This window comes from Primulina tabacum, chromosome 3, assembly GCF_025594145.1.
Source record: "Primulina tabacum isolate GXHZ01 chromosome 3, ASM2559414v2, whole genome shotgun sequence".
NCBI classification, from domain to species: Eukaryota; Viridiplantae; Streptophyta; class Magnoliopsida; order Lamiales; family Gesneriaceae; genus Primulina; species Primulina tabacum.
In genome coordinates, this window is record NC_134552.1 from 9268615 (window position 1) to 9286407 (window position 17793).

Genomic DNA, 17793 nt, shown 5'->3' on the forward strand with positions numbered 1-17793 from the left:
TCATAATCGGACCGAACCGAAATATTAGCAATAACCGAACCGACTGAATTAATTTCCATAATCGATGAAAACCGACAGACCCAACCCAAATTGACGGCTCAAATCACAACGATCTTTTACCGTGTTTTATTCAAATAATTTACAAATATAAACCGCAAAAAAATTTCGGTTGCAAAAGAATTTAATTTAAACACATAAATTCTAGCAAACTGTCACATAAGAACATGAAAAAAAATTAATAAGACAACAAAAAATTCACAATTCGATAATGAGTTATTTCTAAACTTTAATTAATTTAATTTACATAATGAAAAGATAAATAAATAAATCTAAATCATTGGATTAAAATAATATATTATAATGTGGGTAGACATAAAAAATCAAATACTAATTTACATAACGAAAAGATATCATTGGATAAAAATAAAATATTATAATGTTGGTAGACATAAAAAGTTAAATACTACGAATCACACATATTTAAAATATGAATAAGGAGAAAGAAAAGACACATTTAAAGTAAGCAATTAATAATAATTTTATATATTATCAAGTGTAAGTGTTTAATAAATTAAAGGTTACTAGGAAAATAAAAACATCTGTTAGGTGCAATAATTGTCCCTGTTTGGTAGAGCGATCGAACCGTGGTGCTTAAGCTGCTGTGCGGTTTAAAAGATTTGAGTTGCACCATTACTACTAGCTATAGCTTTTGGTAAAGTGGTAAGCGCTCGGTCCTACAATCGGTATCAGAGCCAAGGTCACGGGTTCGATTCCCATTGATTGCAAGGAGTGCAATTATTGGGAGGGAGATTGTTGGGTGCAATAATTGTTCATGCTTGGTAGAGCGATCGAACCGTGGTGCTTGAGCTGCTGTGCGGTTTAAAAGATTTGAGTTGCACTATTACTACTAGCTATAGCTTTTGGTAAAGCGGTAAGCGCTCAGTCCTACCATTGGTATCAGAGCCAAGGTCACGGGTTCGATTCTCATTGATTGCAAGGAGTGCAATTATTGGGAGGGAGATTGTTGTTGGGTGCAATAATTGTCCCTGATTGGTAGAGCGATCGAACCGTGGTGCTTGAGCTGCTCTGCAGTTTTAAATATTTGAGTTGCACCATTACTACTAGCTATAGCTTTTGATAAAGCGGTAAGCGCTCAATCCTACAACATCCAACAGAAATTATTGTCAATTTACATGAAAGAAAATAATAATCAAACAATATTGTAAATAAAAAATTGCATATCATTGACTGCCAATAAAGATTGTAATAAAATATATGCATTATTGAGAGAATATGACAAAAAACAAAAGAAAACAATATGATAAAAAAGATATGAGAAAAATTTTAGTAGTTCAAATATTTTTTTAAAACTAAAAAAATATGTTTTTTTCCAAATTAGTTACATATGCTAATTAACACGAATTGTCAAAATTTACAATACTATTATCATTATCTTTAATTGAGTTAACTAATTTTATTTCAAATTCTAATTACTTCAGAATATATTTACGTACATTATTTCTAGTATATATATATATATATATGTATATGTCATAAAATACTCATCTAACTGAGAATGGTCAGATTTTGGTTTAAATTGAAAAAATAAATTCAAAATAGAGAAATAGAAATCTGAATTCCCAAAAAAGTATCAGGAGAACGAATCTTCGTCATGAACAATCTACGAGCGGCGGTGGTAGTGGTTCTCTTTTCCGCCGTGCTTCTTCCTCTACTCAACCGCTACTTCTTTCTGCCTAGTTAATGTCAATTTTGATTTGAAATTTCTGTGTTTCTTTTTTCGGAGATTATTTATTTATTCCTAGGGTGTTGCAGGATTCGGGTTGCACTTGCGTCGGAGAGAGGTGGCGGATTTGTTGGTCACCAATGGGACCATATACACCAGCGACTTTCTTTTGCCTTTTACCGATTCGATGGCCATTGCCAACGGTCGGATTCTCAGAACCGGGAACTATTCCTCCCTTAAGGTTTATTTTCTGTTTGCAGTAACCATGGTCTCACGAATTTCATTCTAGCTATCAAGGTCTTATGGGCTGTGCTTCTCTTCATATATTTTATTCAACTGTTAATGCTCTTTCTAATCCTGTGAGTCAACCTTTCCATCCCCGAGTTTCCAACTCGTTGGCTTTTCCACTGTACCATTCTTTTCTCAACATTATTTGAACTCTCGTGATGGAGGTAAACCATTCTTCTGAGTTTTTTGTCTCATTATTTGATATGTTTGAATGCAGGCTTTGGCTGGATTGAAGACTAGAACATTGAATCTGGAGGGGAAGGTGGTGTTGCCTGGATTTATCGACTCACATGTGCACTTGATTTTTGGAGGCTTACAGGTTTTCACTCTTTTGCCTTTCGACGTGGTTCCACCTTTGGCTTTAAAGAAGCTTAGTGTTGCTCTCCAGCATACATTGTCATAATACCATAACTTATATGGTGTTTCTTGATCATATCTTTGTGCTGAATTTGATTTAGAAAATTGAAACAGATGGCTCGAGTGGAACTCCGTGGGGTCAATAAAAGAGATTTTGTCAATAAGATCAAAGAGGCATTATCAAGTAAGCTGCTTCTTTTTTTGCTCATTTAATCTGATTTTTCTTGACATCAATAATCCCTAACCATTGAAATTGATAGCACTCTGGTACTTCCTACCTAAGACATCGGCTTAACTATCTTTTATTTCCACCTATACAGCTTTTTGGTACTTTTTGATGTATTAGATTTTGAGCACATTTCTGATATGGTGGTTTGAAATATACTAGATATGCAACGCGGCTCATGGTTGCTGGGTGGTGGTTGGAACAATGATCTATGGGGAGGAGAGTTGCCAATGACCTCCTGGATTGATGACATTACTCCTCACAATCCTGTGAGAAGTTTGAATCACATCCTTCTTGTGCTTCGGTGAACTTCGAAGTAGTTTTAGATAATTTTTTGTGCAGGTGTGGCTGACAAGAATGGATGGTCACATGGGCCTGGCTAACTCTCTAGCACTAAAAATTGCCGGAATATCCAATAGCACATTGGATCCAGATGGTGGTGCTGTTATTAGAAAGAGTTTTGGAGGTAATCCTTTTAGCCTCTGAAACTCCACCAAAAATTCCTGATTTGAGTCATGTTTCAGGGAACAGTATTTATGTCACGTATTTTATTATTTTTGAGTAGCGCTACCAGTGAAGCCTCAGCTGAACTGGCTGTCAGCCTTTTTACTGATGGGTCCAACTTCTACGTTGGAGTTCATTAGGTCTATAGAACAACAAACATACTGGATACTGGTGAAAACCAATTATTTTTGACCCTGCTCCTCAGAAATGGTCTGTTTGTTAATTCTGCAATCTAGTTTAATGGTTTGTAACTTTGCAAGATTAAATTTTGAGAAAGAGACGGACAAAGAGAAAGAAAACATACTAGAGTAGCATGCACATAAAGCTGTAACAGTTGCATATCAAATATATATTTGTTTTGTCCCTTTGCGAGGCAGCTGAAAAGAGTAGAGCAATTGAATTATCTTACTTGGTAAACTTTTATCATTGTGAATATTCTGGGTATTTGCCTGTTGCGTGGTTTTGTGACTCTGAGTCCTTCATTTTGCTTTATCAATTTCTGTAGCATATGGGCTTGTGGATAATACCTTGAGTTAAAAATAAAATTACAATATTTTCAACTTGTAGTGCACAAGAGGTTTTTTAGTTGGTGTGTGTGTGTTCCCATCCAACATGATCAAGAAATTCACTGTGGCGTATGGCTCTCTTCTACATGTCTCTCTAATGAAAGCTTTGGTAATATAATTGACAAGACCTTAAATGTTATTCTGAGAACATCTTTCCCTCTTACTTCTGAAACTTCCATTTCCATCTTGGATTGTTGGAACAACGAAATGATTTTTATTGGATTCTCATGCCACTTTATCATGAATTGCAGAACCGACTGGTTTATTGATTGATTCTGCGATGAAGCTTGTTCTTTCCTGCATCCCTGAAGTCTCAACAGTGGAGAGGAGGGAAGCTCTGTTGAGAGCTAGCAATTATGCCTTAATGAGAGGTGTGACCACAGTTGTTGATTTTGGGCGATATTTTCCAGGTGCATCACCAGAGCTCTCATGGGAAGATTTGTCAGGTTTCACTTATGATTTGTTAAGATTTTTGTTTTCTTGTATCAGCAAGTATAAATGGGTCTTTCAGATAAAATTTATTGAAATATAAGGCTTTAAAGTTAAATCAGTATTTATTTTGATGCAAAGGAGAATGAATTGATACAGCCCTGTGCCTGTTTTGCAGAAGATATATCGAATTGTTTTCGGCGTTGCATTGGTTTTTTTTTTTGTTCTATTGTACGACAGATGTCTACATATGGGCTGATTCATTAGGAAAGATGCAGATCAGAGTTTGCTTGTATTTCCCAATGGAGACGTGGACACAGTTACAAGTAATTATCTATTGATTAAAGTTTCTGTTGGTTGATTTTCTTTAATTAGCATGGCGACAAACCTGTAGTTTGGCACGTTAAATAATTGAATTTATCCTTGATATTTGCTATGTTGTACTGGATATGAACTTAAGAGTTGAGAGGTAGGCACAAGATTTTGGCGTTTGCTTTTCATTTAGATGTTATCTAAAGTGTAGAAACAATGTTCAAATAGACCTTGGGATTTAATGTTTGTATCTAACTATCTATCAGATTTGAGTCTGAGAATTCATTAGGTTGGCTTGTACCAAAGTTTGAAGTGCCACTATTTCAATGTCCCTGTAGAAACTTGTTTTATGTAATTAATCCACACTGCTTTTGTAAATAATAGTTTGACATAATGTTAGCACCTAAGTGTGTGTAATAAGCTTCTCTAACAAGTTTAGGTTAACAATTTTTGCAAATTAAAATGAGCTTGAAGTGAATCCATGGAATCGGTGACCTGCTTGTAGCCTTGTATGTGGGCCTGGATGCGATAGACTGGTACATTTAGATCTTGGCTCCTATTTGTAATGGCTTAGTTCTATAACTTGAAAGATTTGAGACAAGGATGTTTATATTCAAAGTGGGTCGATTCTAGTGTTCTAGGATGTGGCACGAACTTTTAATCATAATATGGTTAAATAAGCTTTGTGAAGACTGAAGAGTCAGATAATTGTATTCATTTCATTCATCCTCAAGAAGGGGTTTAGATGCTAGAGGGAGTACCTATTTACATGGAAATAACTATTATAATTTTTCCCAACAATGTGCTAATCTAATCGAGTTAGATCATCCATTTAAAACTGCATAAATTCAATGATATTCATTTAAACACTTCCTCTTAAATCGGTGAATAATATTATCCATTCATGGTTAGGTCAAAATTGAATGAAGTCATGGATTCTTGAGTCCTTCGTTAAGTATATCGAAACATATGGTGTGCATGTCAAGCACTCTCAAGCTTTACTTTCATGAAATGTCTACCAGTCTTTATTACTTTTGTTATGGTATACAATATACACCACCAGATATTAAGCTATACATATTAATTTAATGTTGCCTTGGAGCATAATTGGAACGAAGGAATTACAAAAGCAAGAAAGTATAGGTTACCGTTAAACCATGAGTTGCACTCATTGCACAACCAAATTTATTACTTCAAATTTTTTAGTAGTAGTTTTTACCATATGAAGTATTTGTAGTTTAACTATGAATGCTTATAGCATCAAGCACTGTTGAAGGGTGTATGGTTTTTCTGATCTCCTTAATCAAATGGCACATCTTATTTCGATATTATTACCGAGGCTGCCGTTCTTTGAAGGAACTTGTAAAGAAAGCAGGTCATAAGCTCAGCCAATGGATTTACTTGGGTGGTTTGAAGTCGTTTGCTGATGGATCTTTGGGATCTAATAGTGCACTGTTTTATGAGGTGAGAGTGATAACTTTCATTTGCAAAATCTGTATTGAAATCTTGAACTCAAAACTTTTTCATCACTGAAGTACTTTTCTTAGACTGTGCAGCCAGGCACCGAGCTTCTTCTTTTTTTACGAGCATAATTTTCAGAATGTTCTTATGTTTCTGTAGCCATACATTGATGAACCACTCAATTATGGCCTACAAGTGGTAGATGTTGATGTCCTACAAAACATGACACTCTCTTCTGATAAATATGGCCTTCAGGTGTTTTCTCAATTGTTGTATTAATGTCATTCTCCCCAGAGTTTATCATAAAGATATTCACGCTCTAATGATGAGTTTTTGTCTCATTCAGGTGGCCGTTCATGCCATAGGTGATAGGGCCAATGGCTTGATCTTAGACATGTACAAGTCAGTATCATCTAAGAATGGAATGAGGGATCGAAGATTTAGGGTAAATTCTACTGTAATCTTTTTCTTTTCTTGTTAGAACATGGGGGTTTAGGCGACAGGGGCTGTGGATAAGGGAGAGGAGGAGGGGAAGAGTGGGGGTGAGCCAGCAAAGCTAGGGGACATGACATGGTGGCGAGTAAGAGGGGGTTGGGGGTTGTTGGGGGGGTGGTTTGGTACACTAGTAACATTTTTCTCTTTGGGAAGGAGGCATAGTTTTTACACGGCTGGATGAGTATTGGGTCGAATCTCAACTGGCTGGGAGGGAAGATTGTAGGGAGGAGAACACAAAACAAGCAGTTTGTTGCCACCATGATGGGGAGGAAAATCACATATGGTGGGACAGGCGGGTGTAGCATTGAGGGCTGACACGTTAGGTGTTCCATTGACTGGCCAGTCGCATACAGGGAGGGTGACTTGAGAGATGGGTGTGGGGACTTAATGACGCGACCCTCACTATGATCCACAGGCAATGCGATGGAAAACAATTCAAAAGCTTTGACACTCAACAATCGGAAAAAACAATATTATTGAAAATCGAGTTATAAATAATTTCAACAGAAGCCAACAATGGAAAGATTTTGTTTGGAAGTTCAAGTGAATTAACTTAATTTCAAAAAATTAACTTAAATCAAGTTCCAAATTAAATTATCAAGTCGTTGGATATATTTTGTTTGGAAATTTATATTGGCCTTGATATTTTTTTTGAAACTTTTTTAGCCATCATATTTAATTTTTTGTTCAGTTTTTATGGGCTAATCCAGGCATATTTTAAGTCCGTTGTGTTGTTTTTGTTACCCCCATTCATATACAATGAATTTATACAAGAATTAGACATTTCCATTAATAGATACGTAAGTCTTCAGACAAAACTTATGAGAAATTCTAAGTTTTGCAAACATATCAAACCAATCAAGATTTGTTATTGTGGTGTTCAAGTGGTGTAAGGACCCGAACGCTAATCATGTTCTTAATCATCATTAGGACAATTTAATCAATTATAATAAACAGGGTCTAAATTTTTTTTTTAAATTGCGGAACGTAATGGAATACATGCAAACATACATATCAATATATTAAAAGTACAAGTCTGGTACTATATACAATCATTCGAGCTAAGGTTTAATAACTACATATCAAGTGTTCCAAACTCTATCTCAGATCAAAGTCCGTAGTCTCCACTCTAATCACGATCTCTCTTCATCTCCTCGACCCTGAACCTGTCCCACCTGTTGTCATGCACACATACAAACACGACAACAGCCGGATAACTCTGGTGAGAAATAAATCCCAGTATAAATCAACGAAACATGCAGTTATATAAATAATGTAAAAGCATGTAAAACATGTAACAGATATCAGTAACATGTATCAAATCTGAGAACATAATCAATATAAACTGCCAATCATATTCGTGACTCCACGTCTCAGACTAAACTCAATCCTAGTCTAGGGATCCCGGTTCTAGACGTTGGTATTCCTATATCGAACATCAGTAATAGAAGAAACTCCAATTCTATCCACTTCGATATAACCAAACATCCAGTGTCTTGACCTATCCGTCACAGACTGTGGCACTATCGCCAATTCAACTATCCTGTGACATCGTGCAATGTGCCCGTGGCGATCCCACCACTATCAGGCATTTCTGTCACAAGATCACTCGTCTAATACTCATCTAATACGTGCTTTCTATAAATCAATAGAACAAGCATATCAAATCAAATCAATGCATATAATAACAATAAGTATGTGATTTAGGGAAACTCAAGTATATCCTACTTGAGTCGATCTCCCAATACCACATTGACTTATACCTTTGTCTTCTCGATCTGACGAAGTCGAAGTCTCGAAGTCAAATCTGTCCATATCAAATCTGAAATGACAATATCGAATAGACTGTGTCAATATACCACTCAATTCAAGACTTGCTCTGATCAATACTCAAATCAAGACATAATCTGATCAATATCAACGATACAATTTCAATCAATATTGAATCTGATCAATATCAATCTACTGATGTTTCGACGGCATACAATACAATCTCAATAACCCCGTCAATTTCACATCACATATATAATAACACGGCTCATGATCAATATTACTACAAATCATAATCTTCAATAGTAACGGATTATAATCGCAAATCTGTACAATCTCGCAATACCGGCAATACAATATCAGTATATACGAATCAACAACTCATCTGATCCAAGTATGAATAATATCAATATACCCAGCGATACAGTATAAATTAGATATCGATCCCAACATCTCATAATTGATGACAACACAATTCTGATATCAAATCGGTCTAATCTCAAACAAATCAACTCTGAAAATTCATAATAATTACATAACCAGTATGTCTGATATCGTAAGAACAACATATATTAATCATATCTGATTCTGACAGAGCCATACTTTCAAATCATATCAAAACTTAATAAAACTTACGTCCTGTTGTAGCTGTCGTCGTTAGGAACTCGGTACCGAAGTCAGGTTACAAATCAGACGGACGGATTTTGTGTAACGTTCAAATTCTCGCACGTAAGGAACTTGGAGTTCCTTATATATATATATATATATATACACACGTTGCATACGGGAGACCAAGTGGCTCATCTTTGTTTTGCATGCCGCACGCATATGCGCGCCCAAGCCCCGCGCATATGCGCCGAAAGTTCTATCCATAAGATTAGCTACTGGACTGCTCGCGCATATGCGCGCACACAATAAGATTAGCTACTGGTCACGCATAATACCTTTAACACAACTCGCGCATATGCGCGCATACTCCTCGACCTCGCGCATATGCGCGCATCTGTGTCGCGCATATGCGTGAGGTGTACTGTCCTCGCACATAATTCGTGTTTTTCTTTCGTCTTTTCGGTCTAATCCTTTCCGTCCATAATCACATCAATTTATCCCAAATCATTTCAGATTATGATAATCAAATTCTCGGGCCTTACAAGTGGCGTCCAAACAAAATCCAAACCTTAGTGGAATTCAATTTACTGCTGTCTTAAAGTTCTCATGAGTTGAAACTCGTCTTCCTCTTAGCTTGATGCTTTTAATTCTTGCTTTTATGTTGGTTGTGGTTTGAGTGCTGGGTATGGTGACTGCGAGTAATTATTTCAGATTGAGCATGCCCAACATTTGGCACCTGGAACAGCTGCCAAGTTTGGCGATCAAAAAGTTGTTGCTTCAGTGCAGGTTCTATTTCTCCTGGATTGCTTTGTGACATTATAACTCAATATCAGAGAAGCTTGCTTATTTTGTTCTGTGGTTGTATCCCAAGCATGCAATGATCTGCTATTTGAAAGTTGCCAGTTTTAATCCAAATATAAGTTGCATTGGATCAAAAATAGGGATGGAGGAGTAAGGATTTCAAATGCATAAAATGGAGTTTAAATGTCATACTATTTGTTATAGCGTTTGAACCTTTAGTGGCTTTGTCCCTGCACACAATTTCAAAATATTATTTATCATTTACAAGAAATGTGAAGTGCACTCATTTTGTGATACCTCTCGGCTTTCTTACTTATCAGACCAAGCACCAGTTGATAAATTAGTTGCGAACACAGAACCTAATTTGCAAACATTAAAAAATGTTTTGAGACCTCGGGAGTCAATTTCATGCTGCCCACCTTCCCTACCTTGATCCTGTCTCCCAGCTCCTGTCTGTCCCCCAAAATGAGAAGTTTGTTTCCTGATATGTTGGTGGATACTTCTATAGCGCGCCTCCTGATTCTTAAATATGACAGCCGGATCACTTGTTGGATGATGCTGATTCTGCGAGAAAAAAACTTGGAGTTGATAGAGCTAATGGAGGATCATATTTATTTCATTCTCTCCTTACTGGCAATGGGCAATTGGCGCTTGGCTCTGACTGGCCAGTAAGGATTATTACCCATTTCGTTTTTGTGTCCTCCATATGTTGTTTGTGATAAATAAATTAGATTCCAACAGTAGGTCTCTTTTATTTCAGGTTGCAGACATCAACCCTTTGAGGAGCATACAGACGGCAATGAAAAGAGTTCCTCCTGGTTGGGAGAATGCTTGGATTTCATCGGAACGCATTAGTTTGAATGATGCGTTGAACGGGTGAGTCCTAGGTTTTGCTTAAGTTAATCAGGTCAGATGTAACTTTAATTATCCACTTTTGATTATGTGCCATAAGACCTTTTAGAAATGTCAATTGGAATCAGCCCCCACAAGTCAACAACACTGGCCATTTCATTTAATCAACAGCAAATGAAATTTCGGTCATACTTATATTTGCCGGGTTAATCCGTTCGTGTATGATAATCTCCTATCAGGTACACAATCTCAGCTGCCCGGGCTTGCTTCCTTGATGAAGATGTTGGGTCGCTCTCTCCTGGTAAAATGGCAGATTTTGTGGTTTTATCTGTGAAGTCATGGGATGAATTTGCTGTGGAAGCTTCTGCTTCTATTGAGGCAACATATGTGGGTGGGTTAGCAGCCTACTCCAGGAACCACGCGGAGGATATGTAAAGCAGCAATTAAATCTTCAAGCGCGTAATTTGACCTGCTGTTTGATGTAATTTGGTATCATAAATGAATTTTTTATTAGTCTTGTATGATAGTGACCATGCTTTAATTTGATCTTCTACCTTACCTATCACTATGATAATATTTCAAAATTAAACCCATTCCCCCCAACACCTTCAGGCTTAGTACGAGTGTGTTGACCAACATGTGAGCTGAAACCAACTCGCTTAGCATAGCTATCATAGCAGTTCTTGGCAGATTATTCTGAATTAAATTCCATTCCAACGTAGAGTTTCTCATTCCAGTCATCGACGTGATTAGATACTTGAGAAGAACATATTAATGATACAAAAAAGTTAAAAACCCATAAAATATTAACATAAACCTTCCAATTATTAGTATTACGAGCGGAATTTTCTCACCCAACCTTGAAAATGATGAACATGGAAAGACCATAATGGCAGAGATTCGGTCATTCTTCTGCTTAGATTAGAAAAGGCGAAGGTGTTGGTATGTTAATTCTAGCTTCTTCCTTTGAAAAAAAATCATTTACTCAGGCAAAGGTGTTGGTGTGTTAATTGTAGCTTCTCCTTTTTTTTTCTTTTTTAAAACGATCATTTACTCGCTAATTTTTGAAAAAAAGATTGGGCCGATTTAGTTGGGCTTACAGCAACTATAAATGAAACAAACCCTTGTTCGTCTTTTGGCTTGAGCAGGCGCCGTTTGATCGAAGTGGTTCGCTCTGCTCTCTGCAAGTGCAAAGGTATCGATCCTTCTTTTTCTCCAGAAATTTTATTATTTATGAATGATTTGGTCGTGAGATTCATTTTCTCAAAAAATATATTTTCAAAGATATGGAAGCTCAAGTGGTAGATGCTGAAACTATCCCCACCCCATGCATTCAAGTCCATTTTCAACTTGGGTCAGAGACATACTTTGCTCGGGCCAACACGGGGGGACTCGTCTCCGACCAGTTAGTTTCCATCAAGGAACGCAGCATGACCATACTCAAGGACTTCATAACCACACACAACATTCCTCCTGAAGTCTCTTCATCCTCCGACGAAGGTCAAGAAGATATTTCTGCGACCCCTCCGGTGAAGAAGTCAAAGAAACGACAGTAGCAAGTCAAGGGATGTGGTGCGTCAGTTTGTTTGAAAAACTTGTGTTTCTTGATATTTGATTTTAAACAAAAATAGTCTGAAAGGGAGTTTTTGGTTTCCCCTCGTAATTGGATGCTTAATAATAATGCTAGTAGTTGAGTGCTTGCATACATTTTTTTTTTGGTTATGGTTACAGTTGTCAACATAAATAAATGATGTCACCAACATCGTCAAGGTAAGATTGTGGGTTTAATTCACCAAGTGTTTTAAGACAAACTAGGAATCCAAATATATGAAAATATTTAAATAACTAAAAACCACACCGGCCCCTTGACTTCCAGAAGAACCTGCTCCCCCACGAATCCGCTTCTGCAGATGTTCCAAACTATTTGCTCTCTGCATAGGAACACTTCTTCCAATCCTCAACTGATGATAGCATCAGCAACTCTCTGCTGTTGGAATAAAACAATCTTGTGTAATTAAGTGATTACTAGAAGAGGCATGATGACAATAATGCTGTCTTGGATTGTCTTGAACTGGCACAGCTGCATCAGCTGATGCATCAGATGGACTACCAGAAAACGATGGTATGCCAATTGTAGACATTTCAGATATAGCTTGTAATACTGGGTTCAATCCAGTAACTCTTTTGACCGTTTCTACCGCCATTTTCACCTGCCAGACAAAACAAGTCCAATGAAATCTACATTTATCCGAACGTTTCTGCTAAATCCCCAACGCCGAGTTGACCACGATAACAAAATGATCGATAAATTTGAAGACCAGGACTCAAGGGAATAAATTAAGTACCAATTCCAATACTCATGGATATAGGGCAAGTCATTATAAAGGCTGAGGTAAGTGATAAAGCAAAACTCTGGTTTATATAGGCGTAAGTTTTTACATGTCCAGTGAAGTTGTCAAGGCTTATCTGAGTTGTTGCAATAAGAGAGATCTTCAATTCAAGACTTTCTAAACTGAAGGAATTCATGCTTGCAAGCCAGCTCAAGATCAGCCAAATGGTGGAAGTATTTGAAGAGCCTAGTGTTATAGGAAGTTTATTTTGAACATCTTTTAATACTTGGAAACAATACTTAATCCCATGAGCTCATGGAATTTTTTTAGAATTTTAGCAATCTCACATCAAGTGACCCGATCTTCCATGCAAGTCAACATCTTAGACACTAATTATTAACTTACCTTTGCTCCAATGTCTCAACATCAGCTTTCAGAACTCTAATGTCAACAGCTGCTTCATCGTACTCTGGCTTATGTTTGCAAGGCGCTTCAGTAAAGACGAGTTTTTAACTCTTATCTGACTAACCTTTGGAGACGCAAACCCAAGATCTAACTAGAGAATTAGAGGGAGATAATTGTAAAAATTTGCATCACAGTAACACATACCTGTGTCTAAAGCTCGGTCAAATGGGCCTGCTTCTGTGGGGTCCTTAGCTCCTAATTGTTATTACAACACAATCTGATTAGGGTTAATTAATTACAGCGGAAAACTTGTTTAATTTTTCTTTACAATGAGCCCAAAATATTTATTCTATAATTTGAATACTAAAAATAGTATTTTATCTCATATCATAAAACTCGCCCACACATAATCAAAACCAATCATATACAAACAACTCATATCCTCGGGACATGCCCCGGTATATAGATACATATATATATATATATATATACTGGGAACAAAACATAAAACCTCAGCCCAAACTGTGACTCCCTCCAGAAGTACCATCTCCGGCCTCCTGATATCCTGGAGTACCTGCCATTGTCCACACACAAAGACAACAACAACCCCCCTTGAGGGTGAGCGAAGCTCCGTATGGAACAACCATCATATATACCACAAGTATCTAAACAATGATATATGGTATGCAATGCATGTATGTCGTGGAGGTATCAGGTCAAATGCCCATCCACTGAGCACATGTCAGAATCAAACGAATCGCTATCAAATCAATGCTCGAGCTGGCACACAGGCCTCAATTAGGGATACTCGTATGATAGCGTCGACAAAGCGCCATCAAGTCCCAAATCTCAATAAATCGTCGGGGCCACAAATGTCTATGTTTTAAGGGTCATGTAATACCAAACATAGCATTGTGTTCACAAACCCCAGAATCCAATCAAATCATATCAGGGTATCCAAGGATCATAGCTCAACGTGCATGTCATGTATCGATGTATGCATCAAACGATGTGTGTTAACAAAACATTTATTTTATACATCGATATTTAAATCACAATGTCATGTATGTCACATAAACTCAACAAATAAGGCATATAGACATGTATTCTCAGAAAAAAACAATCAAACCAATCCAACATATATCATATAATACAGATACCTGTCGTATGTTACCCGGTCGTAACATACCTCAATTCTTCGTTCCAGTTGATGTAGCTTAAAGATATCAGTATAATAATCTATCTACATCAATAACATATTCATTTCAATCAATAACATGATCCAAAATAATAATATAAGTTCCAAATATCTTTTAAAACTTTGAAAATTCATATCAAATCCAATTCATAACATAATTCAATTCCGACTTCAAAACTTAGTTTCTTGTCGGTTATTCTACCACATATAGGAATCTCGACTTCAAATACATGCTATTCCAGCACTTTCATATTTAGAGCTGCTGAAACTAGAAGAAATTTACCTCTAAAGGAAGCTCTCGAAGCAAAGATTCCGAATCTATAATTTGTTTCGCGTTTGGACAACGTTTCGAAGTCGATTCGGACGAAAGAAATCGAATTTCCAACTTTTCTCTCGAAGTATCGAATAAAAACTGAAGAAGAAAAGAGGAAAAAAGTTACTTTTATCCTCACCGCTATCGCGCTCGGGCGGTAGAATTCTCGCGCCCGAGCACGAGATGTTCTGCCCCCGAGTATGCTTTGTACCGCGCTCGGGCGGTCACAAACTACCGCTCGAGTGCGGAATGTTCTGTCCGAGCCTCAATTTTTTTCCACACTGGCGCTCGGGCGGTCATTTTCTACCGCTCGAGCGCCATACGTTCTGTACAAAATATTGGTTTTGTACTTATTGGCGTCCGACTTCTTCACTCGAGCTTTTACAACGTCAATTCATATCCAATACTTATTTTCTCATTTTCATTGTCATGATATACATCATATACATAATCACATGACAATTTCATAATTTATCGATAATCAACATAGGATTTACGATAATACGATACACGGTCCTTACAGCTTCCTTCTTCTTGAGCATCGAGCTGATTCTCTATCCAAAAGCATTCCGAAGAAAACCGGATGAAAACCTTACCTTTTGCTATAGGTAGACCGTAAAAATCCAGAGCCCAGAATGCAGGAGAAATGAAGTACGATTCGGTTTATGTTAATCGGAGAATTTGGGATTTGAACAATATTTTGAAGCCACGATCAAACATTGCAGAAGAATTACAAAAAAATAAATTTACGGATGAAGTAGTGCAATTTTCATGTGAAGGGAAAATATCAAAAAACAATGAATTTTATGGAGTGTGAGTTGGGAGATTATTGCGGAGTGAATATTTATTGAAGATCACTATCGTCAGTTTGATTGTAGACATTGGATGGATTTTGCCCCATAATCATAGAAGATAAGGTCATTTTCCAAGGGCAAAAATGTAAACTGATATTGGTGTAATCAGGACGGACAAAAAGAAATTTGATAGCACTACAACAAAAATAACTTTTTCCAATGTACAAATCAGCTTTTTGCAGCGCATGACTTTTTGCAACGCAGAAATCAACTTTTTGCAGTATTCACACTATAAATTAAAAGTTTTTGAAAGTCACTGGTATTAACAGAGTGCAATGCACGCTGTGGAAAAGTGCATCGACATCGTGCATTGTACGCTGTTGATAACATCATCGATAGTGCGCATTGTATGCCGTGGATAATAGAATCGACAGTGTGCCGCACACCGCAAATAATAGCATCAACAGTGTGTCACACACATTAGATAAAAACATCAAACGATTACATGCCATGAATTTTCTTATATGCGCTCCCAATTGTTCGTTGTGGAGTCACCATAGATTTGCAATCATGCCACTTAAAGTGTTGTGAGTAAATTCGGAGATGAAGGGTTGGACTCACGAAGCAGAGATGAAATCGCGTGCGTTTCCTTGCTAGCCGTTATTTGATATATTAACTACATGCGTATTCTTCCACAGTGTTGTTGTGACTATTATAATATATTAAGAACGTTCATTTTAAATACGCCGTTAATGTTGTGATAAATTATTATATATTACAACATGCTTTTATAGCACAACATTAATAATAGTATTAACGAATTTTTTTTAATATGCACCGTTAATGTTGCACTACCCAAAAATATTTTATTTCTATTGCATATATTAACATTACACAGTTGATAATAACATGAACGACACACTTTTAATATACATCATCGATGTTGCGTCGTGAAAAATTATTTTCCTTATACCGTGATGCTAAACTTTTATAAATTAGTAAAGATAGAATGAATATATATTTAATTTAATTTTACGAAAATAAATGAATAGAAGTAAGACAAAGATAAAAGAGAGAGGAATCTTGTATTTATTTTTCATTTCTTCAAAAATCCCACTTTGTATTTATCTACTATTTCTCTAAAATATATTTTGTTATTTAGTAATATAATATTGCTCACGGCACGGAAACCGAATAAAAACCAACCAGCCGAACGTCACCCTGGTTCAAATTCCACAACCTGGGAAAACCTAACTCCGATTGGAAAATGAATTCGATCAGTTAGTTTTGGTTCAGCGAGGATTAAAATACGATGGCGGAGATAGGGCAAGAGACGGTAGATTTCGCCTCGTTGGTTGGACGTGCTGCCGAGGAGTCGTACATGTCGCTCAAGGAATTGGTGGATAAATCTAAATCCTCGGAGCTCTTTGACTCCGAGAAGAAGATAATGATCCTCAAATACATTGTTAAAACGCAGCAGCGAATGCTTCGTCTCAATGTCCTCTCCAAGTGGTGTCAACAGGTTGTTCATATAGTCTCACTTCATGTGTTTTTTATACGTTCTCGTCGAAGATATGCAATAGTTCAATTGAATTCGTGGACTGGTGTTCTTGTAGGTTTGATGTTCTTGCTTCTATTTTTTTCCTTTAGAATTGCATTTTATTCTATTCTGTGGAGATTAGTTATTTCTGTTAAGGTCAGTTGAAAGTATGGTCATATATATCAAGTATGGGGGTCTGCTATGGTATGCTAGATTTTGGTTCTAGTAGTTAAAAGTACATCTTTAGATTTTATATCTTAGCTTTTTCAGGTCAAGAATTCAAATTCATTAATACAGACAATAAGACAAACGAAAAAATAAGGGATGCTTCTGATCTGACCCATCTTTTGAGCATAAATTTTGTTTATGCTACTTAGATTGTTGAGTTTTAAATAATCTCTGGCTTCCAACCTCGGTGAAGTTCTTCTTCTGAGGTTGTGAATTTGATTTGTGTTTGCACTTTGGATGTCAATTGCTGTAAAACATCCTTGCTGTTCATCGTCCCTTAAACCTCTAAGAGCAACTTTCTGGGAAATAGGCAGTCTTGGTCTTGGGCACTTGAATCATTAAACAAGGGACGAGCTTTAGAATATAGTGAGGATTTGTAGTTATATATGTTGTTGATTTGACCAGAGCTTGTCTTTTTTCTCTCTTTCTATGCGGATAACTTGTCCGCTTTCTTTATTATTGCTTCTAATTAATTAATATAATATAGTTTCCTATAGAAAAACTTTAGAATATACCGAGTATACGATGTGAAGCAATTGATGATTGCTCTTATGAAAGAAGGGTGAAGAAC

General features: G+C 36.7%; 2 protein-coding genes and 1 long non-coding RNA gene across 9 annotated transcripts in view; 2 read left to right on the plus strand and 1 right to left on the minus strand.

The window, feature by feature from the left end:
- The first annotated feature begins 1585 nt into the window (after positions 1-1585).
- Positions 1586-11609, plus strand: LOC142540033 (protein LONG AFTER FAR-RED 3). 4 transcript variants are annotated; one of them, XM_075645885.1, is made up of 16 exons: positions 1607-1757; positions 1834-1985; positions 2250-2351; positions 2504-2573; positions 2778-2884; positions 2958-3081; positions 3937-4131; positions 4355-4440; positions 5783-5890; positions 6047-6142; positions 6234-6332; positions 9473-9547; positions 10099-10230; positions 10323-10438; positions 10654-10873; positions 11563-11609. In XM_075645885.1, exons 1-15 carry the CDS (start codon positions 1673-1675, stop codon positions 10847-10849), a joined length of 1743 nt encoding a protein of 580 aa, XP_075502000.1. In that variant the 5' UTR covers positions 1607-1672; the 3' UTR covers positions 10850-10873; positions 11563-11609. The 4 variants fall into 4 exon arrangements, with proteins under 4 accessions (XP_075502003.1, XP_075502000.1, XP_075501999.1 ...); XM_075645888.1 differs by lacking the exon at positions 11563-11609 and having other exon boundaries at positions 1586-1696; positions 10654-10903; XM_075645884.1 differs by lacking the exon at positions 11563-11609 and having other exon boundaries at positions 10654-10903.
- A 221-nt stretch (positions 11610-11830) lies between these two features.
- LOC142540035 (uncharacterized) lies at positions 11831-13387 on the minus strand. 3 transcript variants are annotated; one of them, XR_012819011.1, is made up of 3 exons: positions 13354-13387; positions 13150-13273; positions 11831-12624 (listed from the first exon to the last, which is right to left on the minus strand). It is a non-coding gene; the product is annotated as an uncharacterized LOC142540035 (long non-coding RNA). The 3 variants fall into 3 exon arrangements; XR_012819010.1 differs by having other exon boundaries at positions 13150-13296; XR_012819009.1 differs by lacking the exon at positions 13354-13387 and having other exon boundaries at positions 13150-13347.
- A 3233-nt stretch (positions 13388-16620) lies between these two features.
- LOC142540036 (mediator of RNA polymerase II transcription subunit 14-like) overlaps positions 16621-17793 on the plus strand; it is a 35547-nt gene continuing 34374 nt past the window's right edge. Inside the window, exon 1 of one of the 2 annotated variants that reach the window (XM_075645889.1) lies at positions 16621-16976. In XM_075645889.1, coding sequence (XP_075502004.1) covers positions 16767-16976 — 210 coding nt within the window. In that variant the 5' untranslated portion in view covers positions 16621-16766. Of the gene's footprint in view, positions 16977-17049; positions 17071-17793 lie in introns of those variants that run through there. The other variant, XM_075645892.1, reaches the window with a different exon arrangement.